At 33.0% G+C, this 24,728-nt stretch overlaps 1 protein-coding gene across 3 annotated transcripts; it reads left to right on the top strand.

Moving 5' to 3' along the window:
* On the top strand, positions 1 to 19,211 carry LOC115881772 (protein CLEC16A homolog). Of its 3 annotated transcripts, none has more exons than XM_030899412.1 (15): positions 1 to 454; positions 510 to 649; positions 853 to 1,001; positions 1,067 to 1,296; positions 1,360 to 1,589; positions 1,650 to 1,823; positions 5,664 to 5,954; positions 6,867 to 7,017; positions 7,077 to 7,259; positions 9,934 to 10,060; positions 13,364 to 13,502; positions 15,009 to 15,120; positions 16,056 to 16,257; positions 16,317 to 16,566; positions 18,705 to 19,211. In XM_030899412.1, exons 1-15 carry the CDS (start codon positions 243 to 245, stop codon positions 19,079 to 19,081), a joined length of 2,967 nt encoding a protein of 988 aa, XP_030755272.1. In that variant the 5' UTR covers positions 1 to 242; the 3' UTR covers positions 19,082 to 19,211. The 3 variants fall into 3 exon arrangements, with proteins under 3 accessions (XP_030755272.1, XP_030755269.1, XP_030755268.1); XM_030899409.1 differs by having other exon boundaries at positions 13,364 to 13,511; XM_030899408.1 differs by having other exon boundaries at positions 13,364 to 13,514.
* The last annotated feature ends 5,517 nt before the right edge of the window (positions 19,212 to 24,728 follow it).

Here is a 24,728-nt window from a genome sequence, read left to right as displayed (position 1 = left end):
GTCAGATGTCACATTATAATTAAAGTTTTGACAAATTGTGATCTAATAATCTATTTTTCCATTTAAAATTAGATAAATAAAGCAAAAAAAGGTACTTTATGTGAAGTAATATAAATAACAATGTGCAAACAAATCAGTAGGTTAAAGTTTCCTATTAGTAATTTACAGTGACAGCAATGTTACTAAATTATTCTCGAACATTGATCGCTCTTAAATTTGTTATCGGCGTAGTTTAGTGATAAATGCAAGAAATGTTTCGAAGTAGGAGCTGGTTTGGAGGAGGATGGGGTCGTCCGAAAAATCCACATTCCCTAGAACACTTGAAATACTTATACAATGTTTTATCCAGAAATCAAACAGTGTCAGAACATAATCGAGGTCTTTTAGTGGAAACACTGAGATCCATAGCTGAAATATTAATTTGGGGTGATCAAAATGACTCTTCAGTGTTCGAGTATGTATAATAAAGGAGATATCATTGAATAGTTATTTTAACATTTGTTTTTTAGTTTCTTTTTGGAGAAGAACATGCTTTCGTTCTTCTTACGAATAATGAGACAAAGAAGTGGAGGCTCAAACTATGTGTGTGTACAGTTATTACAAACGTTAAACATTTTGTTTGAGAATATTAGAAATGAGACATCTTTATGTAAGTATTAAATTGTGTGTAGAAATCAACAAAAAATATAATTATGAAAGGTTTTTATCATATCTGGAATGTTTTAAAATCTTTTATTAAAATATGCATAAAATAACAAATTTTATCACACTTTTTTAAGATAAATATAAGAATGTTTTAATATCAAGGTTGGACTCTGGTTCTGTTTTATAAACAATATTTTTTTATTTCAGATTATTTGTTATCAAACAACCATGTAAATTCCATTATTGTACACAAATTTGACTTTTCTGATGAAGAAGTAATGGCATATTATATTTCATTTTTGAAAACCTTAAGCCTCAAATTGAATGCTCATACTATTCACTTCTTTTATAACGAAGTAAGTACACTGTTTCTAATAAAATTTATTATGAATTCTGATATGTGTGAATACTATTTTTTTAGCATACAAATGATTTTCCTTTGTACACTGAAGCAATCAAATTTTTTAACCACCCTGAATCTATGGTACGAATAGCTGTACGTACTTTAACTCTCAATGTATATAAAGTAGAAGACAGTAGTATGTTGGCTTTTATAAGAGACAGAACGGCAGCACCGTATTTTTCGAATATTGTATGGTTTATTGGAAAACACATACAAGAGTTGGATAACTGTGTTAGAAATGATGCTGAGTAAGTACAAACACTGCATCACCCTGTATAAAGCAATAATTCAAAACATTTTACTATTTGTAGTCATCAGTCTCAGAACAGATTATCAGATCTTGTGGCAGAACATTTAGACCACCTTCACTATCTAAATGACATTCTCTGTCTTAATATAACAGACTTAAATCATGTATTAACAGACCATCTGCTACACAAATTACTTATTCCTCTGTATATTTGTTCACTGGCAACGAGTAGAAGGAAGTCTTCGATACCTGAAGGTGTTAATCAGGCTGTGGCAAAAATATTAAGCAAAAGTATGTAATTTAAGCATGTTTGATCATAAAACTCTTTGATCGCATTGTATATTATTTAAGGTTCATCTGGTAGTTCTGATTCGCCTAGACTACAAGACCCGACAGCTGGAAAAGTATCGTGTGTTGTAGCATTGTTTTTGTTATCACAAGTGTTTTTAATATTATCCCATTCGCCGTTGGTGCATACATTGGCGTGGATCATTTTGAAAACAGACAGGAGCATCTTTGAAAAAGGTATGTTTATATTGTTTGTTGTATTTTTTAATGATTTATGCAACCCTAAAAACATTTTGGCGCTTAATTTGAAAATTTTCAAATGTACCAATTAACTGAATTTATTGTTATTTACATGCACATCATTTTTTAAACGGATTTTAATGCAATTTTTATTGGCTTGGGTTTATCAAAACTAGTATAGTCTATCTAATGAGAGATTGTATGATAGTGACTAGTGACAGTAGACAGTTGTTGGCTTTCATTTTAAAAGTAATTTGTAATTTTTGGATATCCAAATCATCCCTTCTCTTGTTGGATAGACTTATATTATAGAATTCATTTACCAATAATGTATTTTTTATAAATTTGTTTTTTTCCACCTGTGCTTTTAATTTTATTGAACTTTCTTAAATACTAATGAATTATTGTTCATCAAATTATGAACAACTTTTCTGTTTCATCATCTCATTGCACATTGCGAGACCGCTTTAGTGAACTCTACATTCCAAATGCCGTAAATAAATTATACCCCTCAGTCTCAGTGGCTGGCTCTTTGGCTGGCCAAAGGAATTTTATGCTCACTACCTACTAATGGTTGAGTCATGCACACAACTGTAATAAATAACTTTTCTCCATGTTAAACTTAACCTCATTTCAATTTTCTCAGTTTATTTGTAATTCTGTATTCTGAGTAATTAATTATTTTTATAATTATTGTAAGACATGATTTATGTTTAATACATATATTTTATTGTTTTCCCAAAGAGGTTAGAAGAGAAAGAGGTAACAAATGCTCTATTTTATAATGCGCGAAGGCTGCCTGTTTTTCCGATCTGGGTTCCTTTGGTGGGGGTCACGCCAGGAGCGGATTTAGAAATTTTTAAGTGAATAATGATATACATCTAATATATTGTTATAAACAGGGTATCCCAGAAATAAGTACAAGTATTTTAAGGGGTGGTAGATCTCGATTAGAGGTGGGAATTTCCTTGGGAGGAACTAGTTCCTTAGTTCTAGTTCCTCCAGAAGAATAGTTCCTTGAACTAGGTTCTTAGTTCACAATAGTTCCCGACTAACATTGACATCCCCGTTGCTTGCTAATGGATTTCGTTTTCAGTCAGAACTATTCACCCCCCAGTTACTATTCAAAATTATACAGATCATTATAATTGTTATAATGTACGAAATATAAGAAGACGTAGTAATTGCATATGTTAAAAACATATAGGTAAGTTTTATAGCAGATAAAAAAATTAAAGAAACTCAAATCAGAGTTTAAAAACTATATCACAAATCGATTGAAGGAAATAATACGAAAAATTTATGAAAAAAATTATTTTTCCCCACTTCAACCTTTTTGTTTTTGTCTAAAAATTCAGAATATCTACTTCATTTTATAAGATATTTCTTAATTTTAGGGACCTAAAGTGAAACATTCCCATAAAATATTTAAAAAACAAAGTAAAAATCAAAAACAGTATCCACGACAATTTTCTGTGGTAATTACGCCGCGCTGGCTGTGGCAATAGACAAGGCCGAATCCATCGTCGTCTTCTTGTATTATATCGCGGATCTGCCGGCTGAATAGATTCCCGTGAACTAGTATTTTAATAGTTCCTCTATGTCCGGATCCGATAACATACGGCTGGCACTCCCCACGCCTGACTAGCATCAATCGCGCTGACTGATCCATACGTAAACTAGTCTTTTATTTAGTTCCTCTAGTTCCTTTAGGTCCGGATCCGATAACATACGGCATACGGCTGGCACTCCCCACTCCTGCCTAGCATCGATCGCGCTGGCCCGATCCGTGCGTACGTAAACTAGTTTTTTATTTAGTTCAGTTCCTGTAGGTCCGGATCCGATAACGTACGGCTGGCACTCCCCACTCCTGCCTACCATCGGGCTACGCGCGCTAGCCGATCCGTCGCATATTATTCTATATCGGCCACAGTCTCGATCCCGGAACAGGCCCTGAGGAACTAGTTCTTTGAGAAACCAGGAACTAGTTCCTTTCATTCCGGAGTCGGAATGGTTCATTGGAACTAGTTCGTTCACGAACTACACACCTCTAATCTCGATAAAAGAAACATATTTTCTCATTATAGTTTTTCAAGTAAGTCCAAAATAACGGAGTTATTTTACTTTGAAAATTTCCAAAAAAAATTATTTTTTGCTAAAATTTTGAGAACCACTGGATCTTTTCTGGATTTTCTTTCTTGTAACTTTAATCTACTACCTATGTTGCCATATTATCAAGAAATTATTTTCTTTAAATAAAAACTAAAAAATTCCAAAAAATTTTCAAAAAAATCCGAATTCTCAAAAAAAATATATTTAGAAAAAACCTCATTGGCGTGTTTCTGGGGTTGAACTATACTACCAGTTATGTTAAAATACTTGCACTTATTTCTGGGACACCCTGTATATGGGTACATCGTAGCGTCGCGCCGCGCCGCCTCGCGCGTATAACCTTGAAAAATTAAAGCGTGTTATCAAATCGGCTAGTTCACAGTGAAAGCAGGCAGATGGCAGGCAGGCACCGTCAACCAGCGTTCATCGGCGTTCTCGCTTTTACCGGAACGAAAATTTATTTATTTCTGCTTTTGCACGCGCCGACGGCACACAGAGGGTATTAAGAACTAAAAGTTGGCCAAAATTATGTTTTATGATTTTTTTGCTTTTTTGCTTGTAATATTAATTATTAATTAGAGGAGAGGTTGCTAATATGGAACCCCATTTTGTTTTTCCTACACAATATTTTTTCCTCTACTCTGAAACCCTTTCCACCGATCAAATAGGGCCATTCTGTGCAAAATCAAGCAATTGGATGAGGATGCTAGAACAAGAAAGTAATTTGTATATTATAGACGATATTTGAGCGAGGATGGGTGTTATAGGGTAAAGACTATTTCCTTTAAGAATCTATTTAAATCAATGTTTTTTTGGCAGTGGCAAATATTGGCAAGATTTTTGTACATATTCCAAAGCTGGAGACTTTAAGCATTGAACGGATACTAATTTCCATGCGGAATATTGCCGAATAGTCTTACACCTTATAAAAATGCCTCTGATTTTTTAAATATAAAACATTATAAAGAAATAGAATAGAAGGAAACGTTTCAAAATAAAAATATGGCATAAAACAGGACTTGTCAGCTGGCTCTGTATCCATGATGACAGTTATTATAAACAATTGACAAAAAAAGCACTACAAACAATTCCACTATTTTATAATCTTAGAAATATTCAGAATACACTCAAGATAATTCATACTTTTAACTGAAATATATTATTTATTTGATAGTCAACTTACGACTTAAAAAAGCTAATTAATAAACGCGCTTGCATTTAGTATTTATAGATTTGTATTCAGTTAAGATAAAAAATGAAAATAAAAATATTTCACTTTTGGCCAGGTTTATAGACCAAATACCCCTATGTGCGGCGCCAGCGCGGCGGGAGCGGCATTTGGATATGGTTAGGTTAGGTTAGGTTAGTTAATCAGATAAATTTCCTCTTAATTAACTACTTCCGAACCCTGCTCGCATCTCCGAAAAGCCATATAACAATACACGGCATATACGCAAAGTTACGCATCACGTGTATTGTTATATGGCTTTTTCGGAGATGCGAGATGTGAGCGATATGTGGTCAAGAATAGGTCCCCAGAGACGGCGCTGGTTGCCGGAAAGCAGAAACCTGCCTCCACTATGTTCGTACCCTGAGATCCAGATCCACGCGTATTTTTTTACATTATGTAAAGCTATGTAATAAAACATATGTTTGCATTTATATTTTTTTTTATTTGTTTTTTTTATGTTTGCGTTTACTTACTTATACTATTTATTGTTGCAGGTGCGTCTAAACTTCTGGAACATTTCGAAAACGAAAAGAAAGATTTGGAGGACAGTCTGTGCGATCGCACCAGTTCAAAAGAAAGCACCAGTTCCAAAGAGAACCTACTGGACGAACCGAAGAATATTACAGACGAAGAAAAAGAGAAATTAGCGAAAGTTCCACCTTCGGATAATCTAGGCAGTGAACGGCCATTTTTAGAGACCGTCTATACTGCGTTAGACTGTTCGGAAAATGACTACGCCGTTCTTTTTGCTTTGAGCTTGTTGTACGCGATGGCAAACAACAGAGGTAGGAAATTCATATACGGTAATCGCAAAAAAATTTGCGATGCACGTCATGGATTTAAACCATTATTTTGAAGTTATATTATTTAATTTTTGAAAGAATATTAAAATATGCTGTACTCAGGTTTTCTACGTCTGTTCTTTTATTAACGCAATTTTTGTTTTTTTGGATTTCTATCATCTCTGCAAATAATCTTTTCTTATAATTAGATTGTGTTTGTAAAATAGTGGTATTGTCAAAATCGAAGTTATGGCCTGTCTCTAATTTGTGTTCTACTAATGCGGTAGGATTAGATTTCAAAATAAAGTTTTATGGTCATTTTTATGTTCGTTTAATCTTTGTTTTAAATATCTATGGGTCTGCTCAACATAGCTTTTAAGACATTGAGTACAAGGAATGTTATATATTATGCCGGATTTCAGTTCTTTTTTATTCTTTTGTTTTTGAAAAGAACCGTCTCTTTCTGGTGTAATGACTCCTTGTTGCAATTTTTATTTTTTCCTGTTTTTTTGTAATATGACCCTTAAATGAGTTTTTAGTTTGTTCTAACAGACAGTCGATATAAGGTATTTTACAATAAACTTCTCTATCATTTTGGTTAGTAGATTTTACAGAGATTTTCTTGTTAAAATTTTTTTTAATCATAGATATCGGATAATTATTTTTAATCAACATGGTTTCAATATATTTTAAATTTTTATTATGAAAATTAATTGATGATAGTGATGATTCCCTTAACTTTGTAGTGTCCTGAAGATGCAAATAAATTTTGCGAAAAGTCGACAAATTTAAAACAAAGGACTTCTGTTGGGTTTTTTTCGGTCCTAATCCAATTAAAAAAAACACAGTATATATTATTGAATCGACAACAATAAAATTACATAAGATATATCATTTATTGTATTATCCTTTTAGGCGTGTCATCTGATATAATAGAACAAGTTTTAAAGCCAAAGAAGTCAATTTCATCGAAATCATCGACAAAAGAAGTAAAATACTCTTATAATACGTTTTTAGTTGATAAGCTCCTAGCTATAATCTTATTGGCATGTCAGCCATCCTGTAGGTAAGTCACTTTAAATTTTAATATTAAATTTAGTGTGACTTAAAATAATTTTTTTTCAGAATACGATTAGTGACATTAGAGCTGACGCTAAAAATTCTACTTCAACTTGTGATATGTGACGGAAAAAATATATTATCAGATGCACATCAGCATTCTTTAGAAACAGCTAAATCGCAAAGTATGGCTTTGCTTAGGAATTTTTATAAAAGTGAAGAAATATTTTTAGATATGTTTGAACATGAGTGAGTATTATTTTTTGGAAATTTCATTATTTTGTATAAAATTTACTCATTTTTACTTTAATTTAAATCTTCTAACTCCCCCTAAAAATGATATTAAGCTATCAGTGGGCACTAGATATGACATTCATTTCAAAGTGTAATGTAGCTTTATGGACTAGACTACATCTCAAACATACTTTAATATTCAATTTCATGTTATAGAAAGGATAATTACTTTATAGTTTCAAGCCCTAAACATAGTGAAAATGTATTATACAGGGTGAGTCTTAAATAAGTGCAAATATTTTCAGGGCTGGTAGATCTTGATAAAAGAAACATATTTTCTCTTTACCATTTTTCAAATAAGTCCAAAATAACCTAGTTTGAACCTGAAGTTTGAAAATTAAAAAAAAAAAGATTTTTTATGAAAAAATTTTGAGAGCCACCGGATTTTTTCTGTATTTGCATCCCTTTTATTTCCGTAACCATAGAGTAAAGCCGTAACTATGATAATATGAATATCGGTTTTGAATAAGAAGACTAAGGAAGGAGCATATCAAAAATCTTAGGTACACCGCGATGGGCCTCAAATATGGCCGACTTAAATTCCGGTTTATCAGTGTCGTTCTAATTTTATTTAAAAAATGTAAAACTATGATGTAGGGTAGACGTGGGGTAGACTCAATAATTTGTTGTGTTATTTTACGTTGTGAATAAATGTTGGTAGTTATTAAAATTGTTATAAAAATATATAATTCTAATAAAAATAGATAAGTTATAATAAGTATTTATTAACACAAACATCCGATACGCTACTGAAGCAGGTAAGTCAAATTAACGTATCTAAATTCTTTGACATCTAATCTTTGACAAGTAATAAATAAAAGCTAAAAATGCAAGAAAAATATATAATTTAGTTAATTTAAGTGAATTTCATAAATGATCGGTTTACTACACGTATGTATATTATATAGTCACTTACTAGCGAAAAGTTGTTCCATTATTTCACTCAATTTTTTGCCGAGATCTACCGCACGCTACACAACCAACTATTTTAGAGTCTTTTCGATAAATCGCGATAGTGTCACTGTTAATTTAAGTTCTGCCACAATTTCCATCTAGATTTACTACCTTTATACAACTATCAGTAGTAGAATAAATAATAAATAACATAAAATAAGCTCCGTAAAGACTGACAAATCCACAAAATTTCAAATCAAATTCAAATGTGTCAAATGAATCGTCAAACAGAACTGTCAAGGATTCCCACCCTAGAGAGCATTTATGGTGGCTTTTCCGCCCACCATGCATGAATACATGGATAGCATTATGCTCCTTCCTTAGTCTTCTTATTCAAAGAATATCGGAGATTAAAAATTATACCGTGGGAAAATTTGCGGTGAACAGGCAGTTCTAAAAAGTTTTCGAAAAATATACAGGAAAATTTAAAAGAAAATGCACGATTTTCAACATCTTTTTTTTAGCGAAAAAAACCTCATAGACATATAGGTCGAAATAGCCCAGCCCTGAAAATATTTGCACTTTTTTAAGACTCACCCTGTATAGATTTATTAGAAAAAATTGAAATAATATTTTATTGTTTTTCTAAAGACTGACTCTTTTTTCTAAAGAATCTTAGAATATATCTCCAATTTTTATGTCTATTTTTATTATATTTATCTTTAGGTTATAGGCTTGGTGCATTTCAGTTGATTTCAAAAAATTCCTACCGCAGCGCTGTAAACGGCAGAACTCAGAAATTTTTGCTATGTATCTTACGCTCTCCCGGTTAGAGTTCGTGTTGATCGCATTAAAATAATATTGAAATCGTGGCTTTGTCAAAATATTTAAATATTTTAGTGTTTTGCTAGTGCAGTTATGAAAACTATAAAACACTCAGGTACGAGGTTTGTGTGATGTAACGCTGTTTTGGGTAGTAAAAAATAAGTGAAAAAGAATCCGAACCAGGCGTCGTGTTGTGTTGTGACAATTTCAAATGTTAATAAAATTGGCGAAAAAATGCTAACGCTCAAAGAAGGGCGTAATTAGAGCGTTGTTGGGTGTAATAACATTCAATAACTCAACTTTCCCGGATACTCAACTCTCCCGAAACAACATTTTATAGCATCATAGTTTTTCACACCGATTTGATCAAAAGCAAAAATTGATTCAAGCAGTTCAACGAAACAAGTGAGTAAAAAAAAACAAAGTGCTCGTTACATAATCAAAAAATTAAATAGACAATACTAATGAGAGGTTAAAATATAATTTGCAATATTAATGGTATAATTTTTTTCAACTAGTGATTAAATGTTTTATGACGATCTAAAAAATAGCCCCAATTATGACCTCACTAGCAAAACCTAGTAAAACTATGCTCGCTACCGTAGTTGAACTCATCTAAAAAGTGTTTTTTGCTGGAATAATAAATTATAATATGCATAAATAAAATTAGACCTTCTGAAAATATCAAATAATTATATTTCCTAACGCTTTTAGAATAATTATAAATATAATACATTTTTCGTATACTCGCGTTTAAAACCCATGTATTTGTATATAGCAGTTGTTAACGATATTCTCCGATGGTGGCAGCACCGGCGGAGAATGCACCAAACCTATAAGCGTTAAGTTTTGGGAATAAAAGGACAACATTGTTTTGATGTGGAGGAAATATATTTGTCTCTTTTTCTAGATACTGTGATATGTCAAAAGGGCCGCTCAATGTCGAATGGTTGTGCATGGATAGCGCAATACTTTTACCTCCTACAGGCACGCCAATGACTGGAATAGATTTTGTAAAACGCCTGCCTTGTGGTGAGGTAAGTAATTATTTTTATGAGAAATTAATTTTATCAAAACGATTTCTACTTTGACGGATAAATTTATACAGGGCGTCCCAGAAATAAGTGCAAGTATTTTAAATGGTAGTATAGTTTTTTTCGGAAAAAAAAATTGTTGAAAAATTTATATTTTTCTTCACATATTCGGGAAAATATTGAAAGACTTTTGAGGTGCCGCTTGTTCAGTTTCCGGAAATTTTTTATAGTGCTTTGAGAGAATGCAATGTTGCCATTTCCTACGTTATCTATATTCTCTATGTTATTAAGTTATAAGTTCGCATTTTTAAATTTCTACAAAAAAATTGTTTGTGCTCTATGTGCGTGTATTTGAAGGGAAACTTCTTACTAACAGCTATTAAATTGAAGGATTTGCAGAATATATATTGTTTTATGAATGCTTTTTATAAACTTCAAAAAAATTACAGTTAATATACAACCGTTTACTATTCTAGCTTTATAATTTGATGTTTTTTTTTATTTTTATTAAAAAACGATAATTCTATTACCCGGCCGGATAGCTGTGGCCATTTCAAACCAAAATACTACTACATCTATATCTCTGACTACTTCTAACTGCTACTAACCAACAATTTGTTTTGTGTGGTCTGTTTTTGTTTAAATGTTTTGTTCATTATTCATGTTGGGGATTTATTTTTAAATTAATGTTAATCATTAGACAACCAGTAAACTCATAGAATATGTATTTCTTTTGCATAATCAAAATTGTCACTCTAAATTTTATATAACCAAATTGTCACTCTAAATCGCTGTCTTTTTTAGACAGATGTCACTTGTCTTGTCATTATTCGAATTCTCAAAATGTTGTTAACAAAAGTTTCATCTTAAAATAAAATTTTAAATAATCACAATTGTTTATCTCCAACATTTACCGGAGTAATAATACAGAAATTACAGCTCAACAGTTCAGCTTCAAACAATTCTTTATTTATAGTGATTTATAGTAATTTTATTAAATTATACGAATGTTCTCGTTGATTATTGGTTTGAAATAAATATGACACTGTCCTCCAATGAAAATGCGAGTTACTAACCCCAAATTCTAATCTGAGCTGGCAAATGAGCTAGATGTTTTACCTAGACCATTAAGGTTGGTTCTCACTATACCTTCCGTTTCCATTCCATATCCGTTCCGTATTTTTATTGTATTGACGCTCTACGTAAGCTTCCGTTCCGTATCAGTTCCATACTTTTTATTGTACAATTTATATCATTACATTTTAAAAAATTGTATTTTTTGAAAAAGGTAATACATTTAGTTAAGAGGTGAAAGGATGAATAAATATCAGCAAAATTTTAATAGAGCTGGTACACATATAAGAACTTGACAACGCTGTTTCCGATACGTTTCAGTCCGTCCGCAAAAAAATGTATGGAAGGAAAGGATATGGAACGGAAGGGAAACGGAACGGATAGTTTGCATTGTCCTATTCATTTACATGATATAATATTTTATGTAAACGGAAGGGAAACGGAAGGGAGCTGATATGGAAAGTATAGTGAGAATCAACCTTTATTCGGAAGCTACAAACCTAAATGAAATGATGAAAATATGCATGAAATCAAGGTTGGTACAGTATCAAGTTTACAAGTTAACTTTGAATTAGAAGACTAAGGAAGGAGCATAATGCTATCCATATATTTATGCATGGTGGGCGGAAAAGCCACCATAAAAGCTCTCTAGGGTGGGGATCCTTGACAGTTCTGTTTGACGATTCATTTGACACATTTGAATTTGATTTGAAATTTTGTGGATTTGTCAGTCTTTACGGAGCTGATTTTATGTTATTTATTATTTATTCTACTACTGATAGTTGTATAAAGGTAGTAAATCTAGATGGAAATTGTGGCAGAACTTAAATTAACAGTGACACTATCGCGATTTATCGAAAAAGATTCTAAAATAGTTGGTTGTGTAGCGTGCGGTAGATCTCGGCAAAAATTGAGTGAAATAATGGAACAACTTTTCGCTAGTAAGTGACTATATAATATACATACGTGTAGTAAACCGATCATTTATGAAATTCACTTAAATTAACTAAATTATATATTTTTCTTGCATTTTAGCTTTTATTTATTACTTGTCAAAGAATTTAGATACGTTAATTTGACTTACCTGCTTCAGTAGCGTATCGGATGTTTGTGTTAATAAATACTTATTATAACTTATCTATTTTTATTAGAATTATATATTTTATAACAATTTGAATAACTACCAACATTTATTCACAACGTAACATAAAACAACAAATTATTGAGTCTACCCCACGTCTAACCTACACATAGTTTTACATTTTTTAAATAAAATTAGGACGACACTGATAAACCGGTATTTAAGTCGGCCATATTTGAGGCCCATCGCGGTGTACCTAAGATTTTTGATATGCTCCTTCCTTAGTCTTCTTATTCAAAGATCGGGATAGATTATCCCGAATGCGGTAGCTGTGCCAACACTGCCGCTATCACTTTTCCTCTCGCTTGCCCCGGCGCCGGCGGCTCTCAAAATGTTGCCATTATTTTTTCAAATTTTCAAAGTTAAATAACTCAGTTATTATCAATTTATTTTAAAAATGGTAAAGGGAAAATATTGTCATTGCAAAAGATTTTCCGATGCAATCATATCGATATTAACACTAAAGTCTATAAACCTGACTAAACGAAATTTTGGCAAAAATTTTTAAATTTGTTGTATAATTTAAGATACCGAGCAGCTCTTCATTTTACTTTATAGAGCAAATGATTATAACAGATATTTTATTTAGATTAAAGCTGCAAAAATTAGTTCAAACCGAATTTTATTGTGGCTATGTTGGTCACATTGCCCCGTTTAGCAAGGTGTAAGATGTACAATAAATAAATAAATAACCCATAATATCGGTTAGAATAATCTTCATAATGGACTAGTTTTTGCCAATATGTAATAAATAAAATAAGCTATAAAACAAATAAATCAATTAATTACTAAAATATTAGTTATAAAATTAAAACTTAAACGTAAAAATCTTTAAAAAATGATATCTTAAATGTATTGTTTGTCACTTTTAAATTAAGATTCATCTCATAAATCCGTCACAATCTGGCAGCGCTGTCGCCATCGCTTGTCACTCAAAGTTGATCACGTGCATCGGAAATTATTTTGCGATTACCATGTGTTTCTTTTGATCAAATCTACCACCCCTTTAAATACTTGTACTTATTTCTGGTTAGGTTTACACCCTATATATTTGTATCATTATATTGTAATACATATTTACATTTTTCTAGAGCGAGAAGGCAAGAAGAGCAATACGGTTGTTCTTTCTGATGCGCAACAGTTTGCTAACACTCAGCGGCGAAGTAGAGAACCAACTACCACTAACGAATCCCCAGAGCTGCGTGCAGATAGACCATGCCCTGGATCTGAGTATAGCTCGTTGTGTGTCATCAGCCAAGTGAATTAAGCAATCGCTAGTTTTCAGTTTGGCTTGATTTGATTTAGTTGAGCAATTTTAAACACTTTTTGTTTCTGAAATTTACTGTATCGTATGTTTTAATAAATTAAAAATAGTTTTGATTTTAAGTGTTTGTTTTTGCTCTACTTTCTTCTTATTTTTCTTTGCTTTGTAAATTGTGGTGTGCTTTGTGTTAATAGATTTTGTAGTATGTAGTTCTTGATATATTTTGCTAATTTAGCTTAAATATTATTTACTGATAACAATGTTTACACTGATGAACACTTTTGTGTGAATGTGTTATGTGACTGTGTGGGGGTGCGTCTTAAAAGTGGCTGACCACTATAACTTTTTTATTTTTTCAGATAAAAAAACGAGATTTGGTATGTTAGTATATGACATAAATTAGGATTAATTAACGTATTCAATTGTTTTTGGTCACTTTCTGTTTCACCGGAAATGACTACAACTTTTGATTTTTAAATGGCGCCCTCGGTATATTTCTACTTTATTGGACAGAAAATGACACTCTGAATAGAATGACGTATCATATGTCAACTTTTGACATTTTTGCATATTTATGGTTTATTTTAAATTGTAAAATGCGGTTCTTAACGACAATTTGACTCGAAATACCAAGTGTGTGGTACCAAATTATTTGTAAAAAATGTATTTTCTTCTAAATATGCTAATGAGCGACCCTTGTTCCGTTTGAAAAAATTGAGATATGATTAAAATTATGATTTGGGTATCTTTTAACCGGCCAGGACAACACACGAAAGACATTAGACGATCAAATCTATTTTTCCAAGGCTCCTTGATTAAAAATTACTGTTTTTAACACAGCCATGGCACTCCAGATTGAAATTTAAAATACGATTTTTTTTAAACCGAAAATGTCAAAAGTTGACATATGATATGTCATTCTACTCAGAGTGTTATTATTAAGAAGATTTTTGAAATTTAAACTCTTTGTCTATGATTTGGTTGTTTTTTTTCATGATTTAATTGAAAGTTGTCACATAACAAAAGTGAAAATGATTTTATTCCTTACTGGGTAAGCCTGAAAAAATTCCACAGAAACTTTTCTTCAATAACTCAATATTACATTTTTTGCAAACTTTTTAGAGCACTTTGTATAACTGAAACTAAAAATTGTTGCGAACTTTTTTGGCGGTTTCTGGAGGTACATACATTTGTAAGAACATTGATTGTTATAAAAAAAATCTGGTATAAATTGATGGTATTAAAAAGTATAAAAATTAAAAAAAAATAAACATTTGATAACTGTAATAAAAAATATTGTTTTAAACTAACTGGCCGATACTGTTTAGGTACTGAATGTTTTAGAAATAACTCAATAACTTTTGATCTCTAATCTTCGCTAAAGCTTGTTTTTATTGTGCACTAATGATTGCTTCATTCACTGGTATTTCAAATGAACCATGCCGCTCATAAAACTAAATTTTTCGTTTCAGATAACTCCGATCTTATCGCGTGTACCGTACTGTATAAAGATGGAACGAAGATGCGACGGTTTTTGGTGATAGATATTATGCAGCTAATCCTGGTAGAGCCTGATAGTAAAAGGTAAAATGTTTCTTTAATATTGTAACTTTTCTTTAAAAAACATGTAACATGTTTCTAGGTTGCCTGTTTTTTAGTTTTGTCAGAGGTTTACTGTTTTGACCAGCTGATGTAAATCAGTTAATATCAGCTGTTTAAATGTATGTCAAACGTTGACTATTTTCATATCTAATAGAGGGCGCTGATTCAAAAAATTCGATAAGAAGGTGAAAAAATATTTGATTTATTCAGTATATGTTCAGTATCATTCAACTGATCGATGGCAGAAGAGTATGCCTCTTAGTGATTATCAGTTCTTTCATTATAATTTCGGTATTATTAAGAGTCCATTTCACTAGTCCGAAAAAAAAGCAAAATAGGCGTTCGGCATTTAACGTCTTATGTAAAACTGGCTACGTATTTTTACACAAATGAAGAAGGAAATTAAAGATATAGGATTATATTCCGTATTGTAGCACATTTTTACACTTCTTTATTTTTAAGATTTTGATGGTCGAACATCAACAAAATATTCCTTATGTTTGGACTAAATTTTCTCGAAAATAAAGATATAATTTAAAATTCCGTTACAATACGGAAACAATTGAAGTTTTGTGATTACAATGATATATAATTTATATGGTTTTGTAACAAATTGCTCGCTGTTTTATGGCAAATGCTGAAGCTCTGTAAAATTTAATCAAGCCTTAATCAAAGCACGTGTATTTAGAATTTTGGGTGTGGCTTAACACGACAGGATCGGCCTAAGCCTTAGGCAGATTTCTGAAATATAATATATATTTCCTTCGGCCACACACCCGCTTTACCCGGACCCTGAGAGCACGAGCGCCCCGAAAGTACAGCGTAATAGACTCTTAAAGTGTATTTTATGATCTGTGTCTCATGAGTACAATACCTTGAATTTTAGCAAAAATCGTATTTAATTGTATTACATTTAGGTTAGGATGGGGTGTCGCCAAACTAGTCGGGTTTCTGCAAGACATAGAAGTTACAGGAGACAAAGACGATTCAAGATGTTTACACATTACAATTCACAGACCAATATCGGGAGCTACAACAAATAGAGTTCCTTTGCTAAGCGCAAAGTTCTTGTTTGATGATAACATCAGGTGTATGGCAGCTAAGCAAAGACTAACAAAGGTAGGTATTAAAGCATCATATTGGTAAAATTGTTATTAATTGTGTATTTTCTTAATCAGGGTCGTATCAAGGCTCGTCAAAAGAAAATGCAACACATCGCTCGTCTCTTGGAAATACCGGGACAGTCAGGACCGCCAAGTCCAGCGTTTACCGGCCAAGGATTGTATGGATCCAGGATAACTGGTAGGTCCTTGAGGGAGAACAGGCCCTTGTTTGGTCCCTCCAGAGTTCCTGGATTTGCCGCTCCTAAAAGAGAGAGTTCGCCAGGGGTCATTCATAAAGCTGACGAATTTCGAAGACACAGAGATAGTAAGTGATAGCCATAGACTAATGTCATGTACTAGAAAAAGTTGGGACACTGATATAAAACAAATAAATCTGTCATTTTGAGCCACCTGGTGATCCGGAAGAAACTAATCAATATAAGACGATAACTGAAAAACCGCTAAACCGATTTTAACCAAATTTGGCACAAAAATACTGTGGCACCCGAGAATCTGGCCGTTAGTTTTTGGTGGGGGTGGGAGGTTGGTAAGGGGGTATGGGAGGGGGTTAAAAATTTTAAAAAATCGTAACTCCAAAATTACAATAGCTAGCGAAACGCGGTTTTCAATTTAAGATTAGGGAAAAGATTAGGAATAATATTTGCAACAAAATTTGTAATAGCATCAAAATCAGTCAAAGTCGCAGTTTTTTGGAAAAATTCCTTTACTTTGAAACTAAAAAAACTGCCTACCAACTTTTTATTAATATATTTTAGTATGGGCGCCTATACGTGCCTCCCGGCGCCAATTTTTTCATTTGGTTTATAAATTATTATTTCTAAAATATGTTTATTAAAAGAGTTATCACACGCTATCTATCACGAAAATGATGATCTACTGTAAATATCAAAATGCACAAACTAATAAAAACAGAAACTATAAACACAAATCGCCGAACTTTCCGACAAATCAGGAATATTTGTGTTAAAAATTATTTAAATAATGATATAAAAATAACATTTTGTAAAGTAGACCATAGACGGCAGTTCACATAGAAGCTATCATGTCATCTTCGTATATAAATTAGAAACCTGTACTTTAATGTCTTTTGCGCCGTCTAGCGATGTCGAAGAAACTAAATTTATAGTTCTATAAAAATACTATTGAGCGTCTAGTGTGATAGCTTGTACATAACAGTATACAGTTAAACAATATAAACTCATTCAGCTTCTACAGTGTCACTGATAATGTTGAGATGGAATGTGAATTATATAATAAGGAACAATAATAATACACACTCTTTAATAAAAGTCTCTAATTAAAATAATAAAGTAATGTGATAAACAAAACTAAAATTATGTAGATGTCACCCCTAACAACTAACAAATCGTTTGTTCTAGGATCTCAGGCAGAGAGAATACGGTTGAAAATAACGAAAAAAATTCATCTGCTTAGCTGAATATTAGCATCATCATCATCATCATTTTCAGCTTATTCAACCATTTCCAATTAGGCTGTAGCCTCCCTCACATTTAGATACTCTCTTTGTAGTTGGGCCCATTGTTGGCTATGCGGGCCCAAGTTGTGCCTGCTAATTTCCTAATATCATGGTCCCCTCTCAGGGTTGGTCTTCCTCTAGGTTTCATGATTCCTCGTGGGTACCATGCTGTAATTTTTGTGGTCCATCTTTTGTCAGTCCTTCTTGCCAGGTGACAACTATTATACCTGTCTTTTGTCGTATCCACTATATTCTTTTACGGTCTCTCTTGGTTATTCCCAGCATATTCGTTCCATTGAGCATTGTGTGACCTGCAGTTTCATTATGATGTCCGTTTTAAATGTCCAGGTTTCGCATACATAGGTCATGACTGGTAGTACACATGGGTCGAATGTTTTCTTTTTAATAGCATTCTAGATAAATATGATTGAGTATATGAAACGTCTTTTCTTTCCATTAGTTCATTGTACATTAGTTTAGTTTTTGCTAAATTCATTTTGAGACCCACTTTATTGCTGGCTGTATTTAGTTCATTAATTTGTACTTGTAGTTCTTTGGGACTATTGGCAATTAGGACTATGTCCTCAGCGAATCGCAGATGATTAAGATATTCTCCATCTAATTTTAATCCTTTGTTGGTCCAGTCCAGTTGACGGAAGATTTCTTCTTGTGTTGCTGTAAACAGCTTTGGGGATATCGCGCCTCCCTGTCGTACTCCTTTTCCACTGAGGAAAGGACACTAGCAACCTCAACACACAATAGCAACCTCCTCCACTTTTTATAGTATTTAACTTCACCTTTAAATAATGGTGATAAAAGTGAACAAAATTCTATTTTTTTTCTATAATTTATATATATAGCGGACAAGAACTGGTGATATTAGCTTTAATCGTTCCATCGCACTAATCTTCACCTCAATAGCCGCAGATTTGACACTAGTATAATACATTTCCTTCCATTTTTAGGTGACAGTCCTACCCGCATATCTAAAAAAGACTCTACGAATCCCTGCCAGTCTACACTTTCAACCAAGAAGGAAAGCAGATCCCGCGACGGTTCCTCGAGCAGGACAAGATCAAGAGAAGGTTCTCCCAGAATGCCACGACCCAGATCAGAAGAAATCCCCATGGAACTGATGAAAAAAGTCCCAAATTCTGAAATTACACCTAAAATTAACATTTTGCCTAGACCTCAGACACCTAGGGTAGAACCTGAACCAACTGCTGCTAACTTTACGCCACCCAAGCTAGAAAATGGTCTGGTGCCTGTGATATCAGAGGAGACTTCTTTCATAGGAGAACAAAAAAGCGAAAAAGACATAGAGGGTTTGGACAATGTTTAGATAGGGGTGAATAAATTTTGTACAATATAAATTGTAAATAGGTAATTATTAACCGCTGATGGGCGCTTGTAATTGTTCGAATTTTTATAGAAATAACAAAAAATATTTAAATAAAACGGAATATAAAAGATATGTTGTTTTATTTTTCAGACAATGTCTTGAATGTTATTTTGTCTTATTTAAATGACGAATGTCTAAATAGGAGAATTATTCAGCTTTTCATTTTTCTTAAGCTAATCCACAGAAGATTAGCAGATGTTTTGCAATATTATGTTTAAGCTATTATTTCGACCCAAAAAAATACAGTTAGAAAATAAAAAATGAAAATGAATGAGACAACTAAAAGAATACAACTTCGGGTACTACAACTTCGAGGTACGAGCAGTAGTATCTCGGAAAACGTAATAGCACAGAATATCTAGCTACGAATGTGTAGCTAGATATTCTGTGGTAATAGATACGAAGATAGTTAAATTGGGGCAAAGTTGCTCCTTGGGATGTTCACCAAGATACCATCAATAAAGTATTAAAATTTTAAAGAATTACTTAGACCGGATTTTTTTGAAAATTAAATTTAATTTTTCTTGTTGTTACCTTTTAGAAAAAATCAATCGAGCCAATTGAAAGATTCAAATAAATAATATCCAGGTCAGCAAATTAAAGATATTTTTAACGTTTTTTATTGTGAATTTGAAATCTCAGTGTACGATCTAAATGCGCATTCTCACGACCCGCGTACTTGACAAACATTTATTTTGCAATTGGTATACACTTATACAGGGTTTACACGGTGCGTCGTCGGGCATCTGTACAGAATTTCTAAGTTATTTATTAGGTATAGGAACTACGCCGCACTCCCGCCAGATCCTGTAGGCCAATAAAAAATACTTGCCAAGTACACGAGTCGTGAGAACGCGCCATAATAATATGCATAATATTAATCGTAGTTATTATAAATAAATCAACTTATACAAACTAGTTTCTAATGCTCTACATGTTCGAAAGGGTTACCACCCTCCCTAATGCACAAATTTATGTTTTGTTCAATCTTATTTATAGCTCTTTGAACATAACTTCCTCTTATACTTCCGAATGCATTTTGTACTCTTTATTGTAAATGTTGAAATGTATTTTGATTTCACTTTTACAAACGACGCCATATGTAATGTCCCCTTAGTCATTGCATTTGATTTTCCATATTCAATGTTTTACCTCACGTCACTGTTAAGTTTGGAAGCTTATTAATATTGTAATGATGAATAGATTAAAGGAAAAAATGAAATTGATTTTCAAAAAAATCCGTTTTTCCCAAAAAACTCAGCAAACCTTGAAATTTTTAACTTTTTTGATGGCATCTTAGTGAATACCCCAAGGCGCAACTTTGCCCCAATTTAACCATCTTCGTACAGTACGTCTGTCCGTTCTGTAGCTACGGGGTATCCGTGAGAGGTGAAACGATATTCTCTCGATGTTTTTCGTAAAAAAAATAGACGACGCGTCTCATCAATAAAAATTCGACAAATTTGCAAGTAGCCAATAAAATGAGTGGGCGGAGCGATTTGCGATGACGCACTCATCAAATCGACGTATAAAATATATTGCTGTTTATTTAAATGTTTTTTGACCGCATTCCTTTCATAGACACAGATTCAGCAGAAGTACTGTATCTATTACGGTTTCTGAGATACCAATGCTCGTACCTCGAATTTGTAGCACCCTGTATACGAAGCACATTATTATATATTTAATGGCGCATTCTCACGATTCGTGTACTTGACAAACATTTGTAATTGGTAGACAGGGTATACATAATGCATCGAGAATCAAAAGATGCCTAGAGAAGCTCAACAAATTAGGCAAAGAAAATAAAGTCCTCCTACTCTGGGTGCCTGCTCACCAAGGGATAGCAGGCAATGAAAAAACAAATGATCTAGCTAGGAAAGGAGCGAACACTCCACTAACTGGACCAGAACCGTTCTGTTTTCCAAACGGGAACCAACTAAAAGCGGAACTGAAGAATCTGGAAGACTCCATCCGTAACTTGGAATGGGTGTCCTCTAACGGTCTAAGACATTCCGAGAAAACGACCGAGAAAAATCAAAGGTTTTCCTTGATTTAAGTAACAACAATCTTCGGATTGTCACGGAGTTTCTAACAGGACACTGTCTACTCAACGAGCACCTCAGTAGGCTGAAGCTGAGAAACAACGGCGAATGCAGATTCTGTGGGGAAAATGGGGAAACACCAGAACACCTTATCACTGAGTGCGCCGAGACGACGACCTTTCGTGCCATGAATTTTGGTACGTCTGATGTATGCCAATAAAAAATACTTGCCAAGTAGACGAGTCGTGAGAATGCGCCTTTATTGGAACTACGCCCAGGGCCGGATCTACCTAAGGGCTGTTTGGGCTGCAGTCAGGGGCTGAGGTTACAAGGGGGCCCCAGACCCACAAAAACAACAGACCCATAGGGGAACTGTTGAATCGTGAAATAAAATTAAAATTCACGTTAAAAAGTTTAAGCCAGACCAGCTGGTCTTGCTACTATGATGCTGTCAAAGCCTTAAAAATTAATTATGATTACATTATGAAAATTTTCGCAAGTTTCAGCGAAAATGAGGTTGAGAAAGTTGATTTCCGGAAAGAGGCACGAAATTTATTCAATAAAATGGCGAAACTCGAGACTGCAATTTTGATTATCTTTTGGGAAGAAGTTTTGGAGAGACTTCATTTAGTTAATAAAAAAATACAGAGCCCTGGTTTAGACATTTGTGAAGGCAACAAGTTAATTGTTTCTTTAAAAGACTTTGTGAGCAACATACGACATCAATCAGATCAAATGTTACAGGAATACGACGAAAAAGCTAAAAAATTAAGTACTAGTGTGGGGATAGACTACAATGACGTAAACAAGAGACGCATTATTCCAAAATTTTCAGATAAGTCTACAGGTGAATTCTCAGTATATGGCGCAGAAAGAAGAAAGATTTAAAAGAGACGCGTTAAACGTTACGTTGGATAAGCTGATTATGGATTTAAATAAAAGGAGCCAAGTCTATGAGACAAATATAGCAAAAAATTCAAATTTTTCATGGATTTGCAAGACAAAAATATCGAAAACATAGATTTGGAAATTGCACGTCATATTATTGATTACTATCCGGATGACGTAGACGAGCATTTAGTGAATGAGTGCATTCAATTAAAATCGTACTGACTCCAATCTAAGCCAGAGTCTTACACCTCTTGCAGTGACATTTTTATGCTCATGTATGAAAATAAACTTATTGACGTGTTCCCTCACTGCTATACCATTTTAAAGATTTTTTTATCATTGCCAATCACTAGCTGTGAAGCAAAACGCTCCTTCTCCAAGATGTCCTATGTAGAAAATAAATATAGGACAACAATGTCGAACCATCGACTAAATAATTTATCACTTCTTTCCATAAACTGTGATCTAACAAAAGACTTGCAATGTGATGGCCAAATAACTGTCAATTTCTGTGACTGCAACCTATCAATTTCTTTTACTAATTAATAATAAATAAATAAAATTGTTTTATTGTTTTTTTTTGTATTCTTATATAATATCACTATTTCGATTTCTCTCTCACCCAAAGGTTGCCTGGAAGAGATTGCTACCACAGCAATAAGTCGCCTTTTGTACAACTAATACTTGCGTAGATTTAAGTAACATTTATGTTTTTTTTTGTAATAGAGACTGTATGATGAGTTATTACTCGTTATAACTCATCAAGTCCCCTCCTAAACATTCTACATTCTCCATTATGGCGCGTTCTCACGACTAGTGTATTTGACAAACATTTGTAATTGGTATACAGGGTATACATGGTGCGTCGAGCACTAGACAGAATTTCTGAGTTATTTATTATAGCAACTACGCCGCATTCCCGCTAGACCCTATATACCAATAAAAAATACTTGCCAAGTAGACGACGCGACGTCGTGAGAATGCGCCTTGAGAATGCGCCTTAAGAACGAAATATTGTCTATTCATAAAAAATCACTTCAATCAAAGTTCATATCCTGTGTTTTATCTATATAGTTCGGGCTTCAGACGATGTCTGCCGACAACGTCACACGTCAGCTGTTAGGCCTTTGTAGTAAAAAGTGTTGAACTTTGAAACAATGTGTGAATGTTTTGTGCATGTATCTCTAAGTGCAATTTTTTGATTAAGAAAATTTGGATTCCAGTTATCAATCAAGAGCAACAAAGAAATTTGTCTTCATCAACTTTTTTATAAAAAAAAGAAAACATATTTTGATAATTACATCCGTAGGTCGCATAGGCGCATTCACAAAAACACAAACGGTAGTGATTTTAATAAAGAAAATTTTGAACTGAGAAAATAAATAATATTTACACACATTTTGCACTAATTTTACAGAACAATTTGCACAGCTTCAACATTAGTGTTAAGCAACAAACAAATTTGAGCCACTGTTCTATTCACACAGCCTATTCATAACCAACTTATCTACTTACGATCATTTAATGGAAATCTGCGTACCTATACCAGATATTTTTTTATATTATTGTAAACATCTTGTAGGTATAATGGCGCATCTAGAGATTGAATCTGGGAAGGGTAGGGACAGTGTTTAAATAAAATACTAGATTTAAATTTAAAAATAAATAATGCTGAAAGATATTGCTTGGGGGAGGGAAAGCATTATACTCCCTTTACCCCTTCTAAAATTGCATCCCTGAGTAGGTACGCAAATGTTCATGTTACGATTTTGTGATGTATTTTGATGACCTGCTGCACAGTGCTTCGTCCCATGGACAAAAATAAAAAAATAAGTTAAAATTTACTAATATCTGAATATATAATTTTATACTTATAGCAATGTTCAACCATCCTGTATTATTTTTCATAAACAGCGTTTTTGTTAGCAAATATTTTCACTAAAAATAAATTTTGCGATCATTATCTCATCAGTGAAAAGAATAACATTCATAGTAGTTCTGTATTATTATGGAGTTAAACGGGTACGTACTTAATTGAAAGCCACTATGGATATTGTTAAACAAGGTATGTACTTTAAATTTATTTCTAAACAAGTTCGTGATTGTTTAGTTTTTATTTATTTTTTAAGATGATTCTTAAATGGGTATAAAAATTTTACGTTTTCAAACTTCAAAAAGGCATTTAAAAAAACATATCAAGACATATCGTATTTATTGAATATTTTTGTTGCCATATGCATAGCCACTTTTAATTTTTGTATAGTTCACCTGCGTCTGCTTGCGACGAACTTTATTTTATAATACTTTTCCAGATGGAGTAAAATTGATAAGCAATGCCGATCTGGCTAATACTTGGCTTGATCATAAGGACAAGAACTCAAAATTATTTGTATTTCAAAAAATATGTTCTTATTAGATTTGGATGAACTGATGAACCTTCCAGGCAAATGAGACACCACTTGTGCCTGAAAAAGTCCACTATGTTGGAGCGAAACGTCGCATAAAAAAAGTGTCCATCTTTCAATTTATTAATATAATAAAATAATATATGGATATGGTTTATTAAAGAGGTAACTATTAACATCCGAACACCTCATACCGACAAAATGAACAGTAACAACGCGAAAAAGTAACATATTAGAAAATGATGT

The sequence above is a fragment of the Sitophilus oryzae genome, unplaced genomic scaffold, assembly GCF_002938485.1.
Source record: "Sitophilus oryzae breed Bouriz unplaced genomic scaffold, Soryzae_2.0 scaffold_173_pilon_pilon, whole genome shotgun sequence".
Lineage (NCBI taxonomy): Eukaryota > Metazoa > Arthropoda > Insecta > Coleoptera > Curculionidae > Sitophilus > Sitophilus oryzae.
Note: the sequence above shows the minus strand (reverse complement) of the source record. Positions and strands in the feature narration are given on the sequence as shown.